Genomic DNA, 11,246 nt, shown 5'->3' with positions numbered 1-11,246 from the left:
TTTTTTGAGACAGAGTCTCGCTCTGTCGCCCAGGCTGGAGCGTAATGGCACAATCTCGGCTCACTGCAATCTCCACCTCCTGGGTTCAGGCAATTCTTCTGTCTCAGCCTCCAAAATAGCTGGCACTACAGACATGCGCCACCACACCCAGCTAATTTTTTGTATTTTTAGTAGAGACGAGGTTTCACCATGTTGCCCAGAGGCTGGTCCCCAACTCCTGAGCACAAGCGATCCACCCGCCTTGGCCTCCCAAATTGTTGGGACTACAGGTGTGAGTCACTGCGCCTGGCCTAAATGGGTGATTTTTATAATACATGAATGATATATTTTTTTATTTTTGAGATGGAGCCTTGCTTTGTCACCTAGGCTGGAGCACAGTGGCACGATCTTGGCTCACTGCAACCTCTGCTTCCTGGGTTCAAGCAATTCTCCTGCCTTAGCTTCCCATGTAGGTAGGACTACTGACATGCGCCCCCATGTCTGACTAATTTTTTTGAATATTTTTAGTAGAGACAGGGTTTCACCATGTTGACCAGGCAGGTCTCGAAGTCAGTTGTCTGCCGGGTGTGGTGGCTCACACCTATAATCCCAGCACTTTGGGAAGTTGAGGCAGGTGGATCACATGAGGCCAGAGTTCGATACCAGCCTTGCCAACATGGCAAAACTCCATCTTTAGTAAAAGTACAAAAATTAGGCAGGCATGGTGGTGCACACCTATAATCCCAACTACTCGGGAAGCTGAGGTGGGAGAATCGAATGAACCGTGAAGTGGAGGCTGCAAGGAGCTGAGACAGTGCCACTGCACTCCAGCCCAGGCAACAGAGCAGAACAAGACCCTGTCTCAAAAAAATAAAATAAAATAAATATATATATATCTCTCACACTGGCTTTTATGTGCAAAAGCTATTAGAGGGGACAACAGAAGCAATGGGGAGCCCATCAAAGGATGAGGTTCTTACACAGGCTAGGGAAGGCGGGGTGGCAGCAGTGTGGAGGCCTAAGTATGTTTTGGACACACAGCAGATAAGATGTCCTGATGACAGGATTCGGCATAGGAGAGTTCCCAGACCCTGGGGTCTCCAGAGTAGAGCTGATTCTCTGCTCCTGAAGTGGGAAGCTCCTTGTCACTATGCACCTCCTGAATTCTTGACTGAGTCTGAACCAAGAGGGAGGCTGGTTCCTTAGCTAAGCAGCCATTCAGTTTGCTCCTTAAGACTGGCAGACCTTGGAATGTGGCCAGGCCCACCCTTGGTTGGCTCAGAGCCCAATGAGGGAGAAAACAGAAGGCCACAGAGAACACCAGGGCGAGTGATAGAGATTCCAGGGGGTGAGCCTTGGGCTGGGTGCTCCTCCTGCTTATCTCCTGAGAAGGCCTTCCCCCAGGCCTCCTGAGATGGCAACTCTCTTTCTCTGTGTGTGTGCATTCTAGAAAACTACAACTTCCTTGCTGGGCCCCATGAGAAAGCCAAGCCAGGCCAGAAAACACAGAGTCACCAGAAGTCTTTCTCTGGTGCCTAAGAAACACGCTGAGGGCTGAAAACTGAGCCGGGTCCAAGAGAAAGGCCAACTGTCTGCTCTCCTGGCAAGCAAGTTGTACAGGAAATGGAGGGCTCACTCACCACCCCAAAACACATAGTCTAAGCAAACCCAGCTTCACCATTGCCCCCTCCAGCCTCCTTCCATCCAGATCACCACCTGTAAGCCCTTCCTCTCATAATCCCCTAGGATTGACTGGGCTGTTACTACATGCCAAAGACTTTTCTAAGTGCTTTTTTTGTATTAACTTGGTTACTCTTCAAGACAATCCTCCAGAGTAGCTTCTATTATCATCCCCCATTTAACACGGAAGAAACAGAAACACAAAAAGTAACACGCATGAAGTCTTAGTGCCATTAAGTGGCAAAGAGGGGGTTTGAACTCTAGAGCTCACACCCCTAACCACTTTACAAAGTCCACCACTACCAAGGTCCCAGGTTCAGAAGCCATCTCATCTCATTCCCTCTCAGGATTGCTCTTCCCATGAAGCATTCTGTGAATGCCATCCAGGCAACGCTTGCATGCTTATTTCCACCTGAGTGTAGGGGATGTGCCTGATACCCGTGTGAACTCTTCTCCCTAAAAAACCCCAGTGTCTGGTCCATACTGCCAAATGACTTTTTCTTCTTTTGAGACAGGGTCTCACTCTGTCACCCAGCCTGGAGCGCACTGGCGCAGTCCAACTCACTGCAGCCTCCACCTCCTGAGCTCAAGTGATCCTCCTGCCTTGGCCTCCCTAGTAGCTGGGACTACAGGTGCGCACCATGACGCCCAGCTAATTTTTGTATTTTTTATAGAGAAGAGTTTTCACCATGTTGCTCAGGCTGGTCTCAAACTCCTGGACTTGAGCAATCCACCCACTTCGGCGTCCCAAAGTGTTGGGATTACAGGCATGAGCCACTAAGCCTGGCCTGGATGAACACTTAACAGAATCAAAGGAAGCCAGTTCCCAGAGCCATGCTGGTGGCTCTACCTTTCCAGATCTTTCTAATTGTGCCAGGTCACCTACAGACCAGCTGGCCTTTTAAGAACCAGAAGCTACTCAGGATGGTATAGGGCCAGCACTGCTGTTTGCTTTGTCAAGATTATGTTGTTTCCCAAGCAAAAACTGCCTGTTTTCCAAGGAACTCCTTCAGCCTAGCTCCTCAGTCTCTGGGGCACGTGAGGTTCAGGACAGTAAGACAGGCAGTTAGAACCTGTCAGGGCAAGCTGGACAGCTGTACTCTAGGCTCTGCCTCCAGGTCTGTGTGTAACTCTGAGAACATTCCTTCCACTCTCTGGGGTTCAGTTTCTGCATCTGTAAAATGGGAGTAAGGTTCGTCTAATAGATTCGCCTGGTCCCTCCTAGAGGCCTCTGGACTGTCCGCAGAAAGTTTACCCTGTTCTTACCTGCCACCCCTTGCAGGGACTTGCGCACCGCGTCCACACAGCTCTGACAGGTCATCTGCACCGCGAACTCCAACTGCAAGGGCAGCAGGGACCGACCGATGATCGCTGGGGAAGTGCGTTGGTATGACTTTGTTTCACCACCTACCTACCCTATGACCACTCCAAGGTCTGGGAACAAGCCCCCACGTAACCCCTCTTCAAGCACCTTCTTTATGACTCTCATGACCATTCCAGGGCCATGGGAGTCACCCCCTCAACACTCACGCAGGGCCCCTGCTACCCTCGCATGCTAGTTTCATCCCGTGGCCCCAGGCCCCAACCCAAGTGCTCACTCCTTCCCCTCTTAGACCCAAGGTAACGATCACCCCAGGGGCCGAGGCTCTCTGCCCGGCGAGGCTCCACACGAAGCCTCAACCCTCACCGTGCAGAGGGTCCCCTGGTTCCCCGAGTCCGAAGCCATTCTGGACCCAGTCACCACCAGCCCGAAACGCAGAACTCTTCAGGCGCAGGAGCACCAACCAGCGCGGCGTCGCCGGGACTGACTCTCGAAAGACACCCTTAACTCCGCCTCCTAGTGCGTGCGCACGCAATGCCCTGCCCCGTCAGCCGCCGGGTGGCGGCCGCGCAGGCGCACTCGGGCCCTCGGGCTCCTGGTTGCCTTAGTAACCACTCCGCTTTCTGTTAGCCGACGGTGGCAGCCGCAGGCCGTAAGATGGAGCCTCCGAAGCACGAGCCTGAGCTCCAGCGGTTTTACCACCGGTTGCTGCGTCCGCTGTCGCTCTTCCCCACTAGGGCGACGTCCCCAGAGCCTCAGAAGCGCCCCACGCAGGAGGACCGGATTCTACAGTCCTTCCCTCTCGCGAAGCTGACGGTGGCGTCTCTGTGCAGCCAGGTGGCGAAGCTGCTTTCCAGCAGTGGGATGGCAGCGCGAGTGCCTCCTGAGGCTCGACTACGTCTCATCAAGGTCATCCTGGACGAGCTGAAGTGCAATTGGCGGGAGCCGCCCGCCGAACTTAGTCTGAGCCACAAAAACAACCACAAGCTGCGGAAGCGGCTCGAGGCCTACGTGCTGCTGAGCAGTGAGCAGCTCTTCTTGCGCTACTTGCACCTGTTGGTGACCATGTCGACCCCCAGAGGGGTCTTCACTGAATCAGCCACGCTCACCCGGTTGGCGGCCAGCCTTGCCAGGGACTGCACACTCTTCCTCACTAGTCCCGACGTCTACCGTGGCCTGCTCAGCGACTTCCAGGCCCTGCTGAGGGCAGAGCAGGCCTCTGGAGGTGTGGACAAGCTGCGCCCTGTCTGCCCCGCTGGGACATTCAAGTTGTGCCCTATCCCCTGGCCTCACAGCACTGGCTTCGCCCAAGTGCAGTGCTCTAACCTCAACCTGAACTACCTCATCCAACTCAGCCGTCCACCAGAGTTTCTCAGTGAGCCAGGAAAGATGGATCCAGTGAAGGAATTGAAGTCCATCCCTCGGTTGAAGAGGAAAAAGCCTCTCCACTGGCCACCCTCCATAGGAAAGAAGAGAGAAATCGACATCAGTTCCTCACAGATGGTGTCGCTGCGCAGCTATCCTGTGGCCCCCACCAGCAGGGCTTCCCCCTTGCCTTTCTACTCTGAGCTCCGGAGAGGCCAATCCATGCCCTCCCTGCGTGAGGGCTGGAGGCTGGCAGATGAGTTGGGCCTTCCTCCACTCCGATCTCGCCCCTTAACCCCACTGGTCTTGGCTACAGAGAGCAAACCAGAGCTGACTGGGCACATCGTGGCTGAGGATCTGAAGCAGTTGATAAAGAAGATGAAGTTGGAGGGGACTCACTACCCACCACTGGACTCAGGCCTGCCTCCTCTCCTTGGGGTTGTGACCCGTCACCCAGCTGCAGGGCATCACCTGGAGGAGCTAGAGAAGATGTTGAGGAACCTCCAGGAGGAAGAAACCTCTGGGCAGTGGGACCCCCAGCCCCCCAAATCCTTTCCACTTCACCCACAACCAGTGACCATTACTTTGAAGCTTAGAAATGAGGTCGTGGTCCAGGTGGCTGCCGTACGGGTCTCTGATAGAAACTTCTTAGACTCTTTCCACATTGAGGGGGCCGGAGCCCTGTATAACCATCTGGCTGGTGAACTGGATCCCAAAGCCATTGAAAAAATGGATATTGATAACTTTGTCGGCAGTACTACCAGGGAGGTCTACAAGGAGTTGATGAGCCATGTCTCTTCTGACCACTTACATTTCGATCAAGGGCCCCTAGTTGAGCCTGCAGCAGATAAAGACTGGTCGACCTTCCTGTCCTCAGCCTTTCTACGTCAAGAAAAACAGTCTCAAATCATCAACCCTGAGCTGGTTGGACTTTACTCCCAGAGAGCAAACACTTTACAGTCCAATACTGAGATGATGCCCTCCCTCCCATCACCCCAAGCTACCAAAAGCTGGGAGAAGTGGTCAAACAAGGCCTCCTTGATGAACTCGTGGAAAACCACCTTGTCTGTGGATGACTACTTCAAGTACCTCACCAACCATGAAACAGATTTCCTTCACGTCATCTTTCAAATGCATGAAGAAGAGGTTCCTGTGGAGATTGTGGCTCCTGTCAGAGAGTCCCTAGAGATTCAGCACCCTCCCCCATTGCTAGAAGATGAAGAACCAGACTTTGTGCCAGGAGAGTGGGATTGGAACACCGTGCTAGAGCACAGGCTAGGAGCTGGGAAGACCACCCACCTGGGAGAATCTCACAAAATCCTGAGCCTGCAGAAGCGTCTGGAACAACTGTGGTCTGTGCTTGAGGTCCCCGACAAGGACCAGGTGGACATGGTCATTAAATACAGTTCCAAAGCCCGCCTGAGACAGCTGCCTTCATTGGTGAATGCCTGGGAGCGAGCCCTGAAGCCCATCCGGCTGCGGGAGGCGTTGCTGGCGAGACTAGAGTGGTTTGAGGGACAAGCTTCCAACCCCAACCGCTTCTTCAAAAAGACCAACTTGAGCTCCAGTCACTTCCTGGAGGAGGATCAGATCCGAAGCCATCTCCACAGGAAGCTCAACTTAATGGAGTCTTCTTTGGCTTCTCTCCTGGAGGAGATTGAGTTAATCTTTGGCGAGCCAGTGATCTTCAAGGGGCGGCGCTACCTGGACAAGATGAAGAGTGACAAAGTGGAGATGCTCTATTGGCTGCAACAGCAGCGGCGGGTTCGCCACCTGGTCTCGGCCCTGAAGGGTCCCCATCAGTCAGCCAGCCTTTAGTAGCTCCTGGGAATACCCCTATTACGCTTTGACCAGGCCCAGTGCCCTCAAATGCCTCCCTCACCCCCAAATGGCCAGCAGCTCATCTAGACCTCTTTACTGCTTTGGAAGAAGAAATATTTGTCTATCTCTGGGAGCAGAGGGGGTTCAGGAACATTATGCTTCCAACTATGAAGGGATTGAGACTAAAACTATTGTTTTCTTAGTGAAATTCTCATAAAAGTATCCCCAAGCCTAGTAGTCCCATTATGTCAAGCCTTGCACAATACAACCCAAATCTCCTAGATCAAAAGAACTGAGACCTTGGAGTTCATTGTAGTGGGAAAGGTCAGACAGAGGCAAAGTTGATCTTTGGAACAACTCACTTTAGCATTCCTATCACACTACATTAAATTGTCACCTCTTTTAGTTCTCAAACACTATTAGGAAGACTAAAATTAATTAAATTTTTACCAATTACATGCACATGGTACAAAATATACCAGGATGTGTACTGAAAAGTAAGCCTTCCCATACCCACCTCCAATATCTCAGTTTCCTGCCGTGGGGACAAGTGTTAACAATTTTTTAATTTTTTAATTTTTTAATTTTTTTTTTTTTTGAGACAGAGTGTCACTCTGTTGCCCAGGCTGGAGTGCAGTGGTATGATCTTGGCTCACTGCAACCTCTGCCTCTCTGGTTCAAGCGGTTCTCCTGCCTCAGCCTCCTGAGTAGCTGGGACTACAGCCACCTGCCACCACACCTGGCTCTTTTTTGTATTTTTAGTAGAGAGGGGGTTTCACCATGTTGGCCAGGCTGGCCTCAAACTCCTGAGCTCAGGCGATCCACCTGCTTCAGCCTCCCAAAGTGCTGGGATTACAGGAGTGAGCCACAGCACCTGGATTTTTTTTTTTTTTTTTTTAATTTTAGAGATGGGGTCTTGCTCTGTTGCCCAAGCTGGAGTGCAGTGGCCTGATCATAGCTCACTGCAGCTTGAACTCTTGGGCTCAAGCAATCCTCCTACCTCAGCCTCCTGAGTAGCTGGGACTACAGCTGCTTACTACCCCACCTGGCTAATTTTTTGAGTTTCTTAAAAAATATGTAGATATTTTTGAGCTAGAGTCTTGCTCTGTTGCACAGGCTGGAGTGCAACCTTGGGTGGGAGATTTCATTTCCTTTTCATTCATTCATTCATCCATCATATATTTGATGTACATTGTCTGTGGGTGTGGTACTGTGCTAGACACTGAAGAAGAAGCAATCAGGAAATTAGGAGTAGATTCAGACAGAGCCAATAAACACATACAGTGGAAATAATGGGGGAAAGAGGCATGGGGAGGCCTGTGGATCACCCATGACCTGCACCTTCAGAGACATTCCCTTCCTCCCATGAGATTCTCGGCTAAGTATAGATTCTACCTGAGCCTACCCAAGCCCTGTGATCTGGGCTTTGTGTTTCTCACCTCATTATAGTTTTATCCTATACCTACAAGACATCATGATGCTCACTTTACAGGTGAGAAATGCTCAGAGAAGCAGGGTAATTTACTCAAAATCTTTTAGAGACCAGGTGCCTTTCTGTCATCCAGGCTGGAGTGCAGTGGTGCAATCATGACTCTCTCTAGCCTGGAACTCTTAAGCTCAAGCCATCCTCCCACTTTAGCCTCCCAAAGTGCTGAGATTACAGGTGTGAGCCACCACATCTGGCCTGCTCAGGTCTTACAGTTAATAAGTGGTAGATCAAAATGTAAGACTTGTGCTTCTGTGGACACCATCAAGCAAGTGAAAGACACAGAATGGAAGAAAATATCTGTGATCATAAACCTGATAAGGAGATCACATCTAGAATATATAAATCTTAACAATTAAGAAAGGCAAATAACTCAATTTTTACATTGGTGAAGGATTTGAATAGATGTTTCTCCAAAGAAGATATGCAAATGGCCAGTAAACACATAAAAAGATGCTCAATATCGTATTTACTAAAGGCATGCAAATCAAAACCACAGTAAGATACCACTGCACACACACTAGGATAGCAATAGTAATAATAAAAAGGACAACATGGAGGCCGGGTGCGGTGGCTCACGGCTGTAATCCCAGCCCTTTGGGAGACTGAGGCTGGCAGATCACCTGAGGTCAGGAGTTTGAGACCAGCCTGGTCCACATGGTGAAACCCCGTCTCTACCAAAAATATACAAATTATCTGGGTCTGGTGGCGCATGCCTGTAGTCCCAGCTACTTAGAAGGCTAAGGCAGGAGGATCCCTTGAACCTGGGAGGCAGGGGTTGCAGTGAGCAGAGATCACACCACTGCACTCCAGCCTGGGCAACAGAGTGAGACTCCATCTCAAAAAAAGCAAAACAAAACAAAAAAACAAACAAAAAAATCATGCTGAATGAAAGAAGCCAGACACAAAAGATCACATACTGGATGATTCCATTTATATGAAATATCCAGAACAGGCAAATTCATCGAAATAAAAATTAGATTAATGGTTACTAGGGGCCGGGCAAGGTTGGGGGAAATGAGTGACCGCTAACGGGTATGGGGTTTATTCTAGGGGTGATGAAAATATTCTAAAATTGATTGTGGTGGCCAGGCACAGTGGCTCACGCCTATAATCCTACCACTTTGTGAGGCTGAGGTGAGCGAATCGCTTGAGCTCAGGAGTTGGAGACCAGCCTGGGCATGAGCTGGGAGATTTAGGGGGTCTTTGTGGTCATTAATGAGAGGAGGTATGGGAGACCCCCTGCTGGGCGCAGTGATTGGGCTGCTCAGCACATAGCGGTTGCCCAATTTGCTTTCTCTTTTTCTTTCCCCCCAGGCCAATGGTCTAGTCTCTTAGCTGAGTTTATGTTTAAAAGGTGACAGCAATTAGGAGTCTACAGGACAGAAGACTTTAATGGTGGGGGCAAAGTGGGTCTGTGGGGCTCTATGAATAGGCAGTGAGCACAGGGCCATGGCAGAAGATGAGATGGAACCAATGTCAAAAAGGACCTCCTGGCGGGGCACGGTGGCTCACACTTGTAATCCCAGCACTTTGTGAGGCTGAGGCGAGTGGATCACCAGAGGTCAGGAGTTCAAGACCAGCCTGGACAACATGGCAAAACCCCATCTCTACTAAAAATACAAAAATTAGCTGGGCATGGTGGTGCACACCTGTAATCCCAGCTACTTGAGAGGCTGAGGCAAGAGAATTGCTTGAACCCAGGAGGCAGAGGTTGCCGTGAGCCAAGATGGCACCACTGTACTTCAGCCTGGGTGACAGAGCAAGACTTTGTCTCAAAAAAAAAAGGACCTCCTGGTGTCTTGTTCTCCCTTCTCCCTATGGTAGCAGAAAGACACAGGCTTTGGAGTCACCCAATTTCTACTATTTATTTATTTATTTATTTATGAGAGAGTTTTGCTCTTGTTGCCCAGGCTGGAATGCAATGGCGCGATCTTGGCTCACTGCAACCTCTGCCTCCCAGGTTCAAGCGATTCTCCTGCCTCAACCTCCCAAGTAGCTGGGATTACAAGCATGCGCCACCACACCCGGCTAATTTTGTGTTTTTTTAGTAGAGACAGGGGTTTCTCCATGTTGATCAGGCTGGTCTGCAATTCCCGACTTCAGGTGATCTGCCCACCTCAGCCTCCCAAAGTGCTGGGATTACAGGTGTGAACCACCGCACCTGGTGAGATTTCTTTTTTAAAAGCTTTTTCTTGTTTGTTTCTGAGACAGAGTTGCACTCTGTCAGCCAGGCTGGCGTGCAATGGCACAATCTCGGCGCACTGCAATCTCCACCTCCTGGGTTCAAGTGATTCTTGTGCTTCAGACCCCCCCAGTAGCTGGGATTACAGGCATGTCCCACTATGCCTGACTAATTTTTGTATTATTAGTAGAAATCGGGTTTCACCATGTTGCCCAGACTGGTCTTGAACTCCTAAGCTCAAGTAATCCATCCACCTCCCCAGAGTGCTGGGATTGCTGGCATGGACCATTGCACCCAGCCCTTGAGATTTTTTTCAATTATTATTATTATTATTTTGAAACAGAGTCTCGCTCTGTCGCCCAGGCTGGAGTGCAGTGGCATGATCTCAGTTCACCGCAAGCTCCGCCTCCCGGGTTCACGCCATTCTCCTGCCTCAGCCTCACAAGCAGGTGGGACTACAGGCGCCTGCCACCACGCCGACTAATTTTTTGTATTTTTAGTAGAGACAGGGTTGGTCTCGATCTCCTCACCTCGTGATTCACCCGCCTCGGCCTCCCAGAGTGCTGGGATTACAGGCATGGGCCCCCTACACCTGGCCCAAACAGATTTCTTGCAGCTCTTGCATCACAGACTTCCACACTTGTTCCCCACCCCTACCCCACAGATGGCGGTGTTAGTCCAGGCATGCGTCTAGTTTCATGTTTTAAATCAGTATACGTAAATCTGAACAAACCTCCAAATGACGATCTGCCAGCTGGTTAAGGCAGGGATTTAATTGTTAAGATGTCATACCCTCCTAGGTCTGCAGGCCTCAGACCACCTAAGATGAACTTTTTAAATGAAAAGATAATTCCTGAGAAGGATTTAGCACTGAGCCCAAAGCAAGCACTGGCTGAATATTATTATGATTGTTGTTGAATACTTCCTCTGAGTTATGCAAAGGTGAGGTGAGTTAGAGGTCATTCTGGGATTAGGGTGTAACGGGAAGCTTTTGGAAAGCTCTAAAGTGCTATAGCCTGAGATCTTGGCAAAGAAAGTAGTGAGGAGAGGATGTGAATCTATTTGTGTATGCGGCCCTGGGGCCTTTAGGGGTGGGGGTGGAGGTGGGGAAAGTCAGTATCCTAATCTAACTCTTGACGTGATTCAGCAGAAAGATCTGGAGGTGGATCAGAGCTGCCCACGAAAGGCTGAGGGACAGCCCCTGAGATGAATTCAGTCCAGGAAAGAAGTCTGGTCTGAAAACAGGAGGCCCATGGCCGGGCACGGTGGCTCACAACTGTTTTTTTTTTTGGAGACGGAGTCTCGCTCTGTTGCCCAGGCTGGAGTGCAGTGGCCGGATCTCAGCTCACTGCAAGCTCCGCCTCCCGGGTTTACGCCATTCTCCTGCCTCAGCCTCCCAAGTAGCTGGG

The 11,246-nt window shown here is 50.6% G+C and overlaps 2 protein-coding genes across 2 annotated transcripts in view; one reads left to right on the top strand and one right to left on the bottom strand.

Moving 5' to 3' along the window:
* CCS (copper chaperone for superoxide dismutase) overlaps window positions 1-3,834 on the bottom strand; it is a 20,483-nt gene extending 16,649 nt beyond the window's left edge. The window contains exons 1-2 of the mRNA XM_011986943.1: window positions 3,347-3,834; window positions 2,926-2,998 (exon numbers count right to left, since the gene is read on the bottom strand). Of these exons, the coding sequence (XP_011842333.1) occupies window positions 2,926-2,998; window positions 3,347-3,385 (112 nt within the window). The 5' untranslated portion in view covers window positions 3,386-3,834. The remainder of the gene's footprint in view (window positions 1-2,925; window positions 2,999-3,346) is intronic.
* CCDC87 (coiled-coil domain containing 87) lies at window positions 3,533-6,456 on the top strand. Its single transcript, XM_011986944.1, has one exon. It carries the CDS (start codon window positions 3,638-3,640, stop codon window positions 6,161-6,163), a length of 2,526 nt encoding a protein of 841 aa, XP_011842334.1. The 5' UTR covers window positions 3,533-3,637; the 3' UTR covers window positions 6,164-6,456.
* Window positions 6,457-11,246: the final 4,790 nt, after the last annotated feature.

The sequence above is a fragment of the Mandrillus leucophaeus genome, unplaced genomic scaffold, assembly GCF_000951045.1.
Source record: "Mandrillus leucophaeus isolate KB7577 unplaced genomic scaffold, Mleu.le_1.0 Scaffold30, whole genome shotgun sequence".
Lineage (NCBI taxonomy): Eukaryota > Metazoa > Chordata > Mammalia > Primates > Cercopithecidae > Mandrillus > Mandrillus leucophaeus.
Note: the sequence above shows the minus strand (reverse complement) of the source record. Positions and strands in the feature narration are given on the sequence as shown.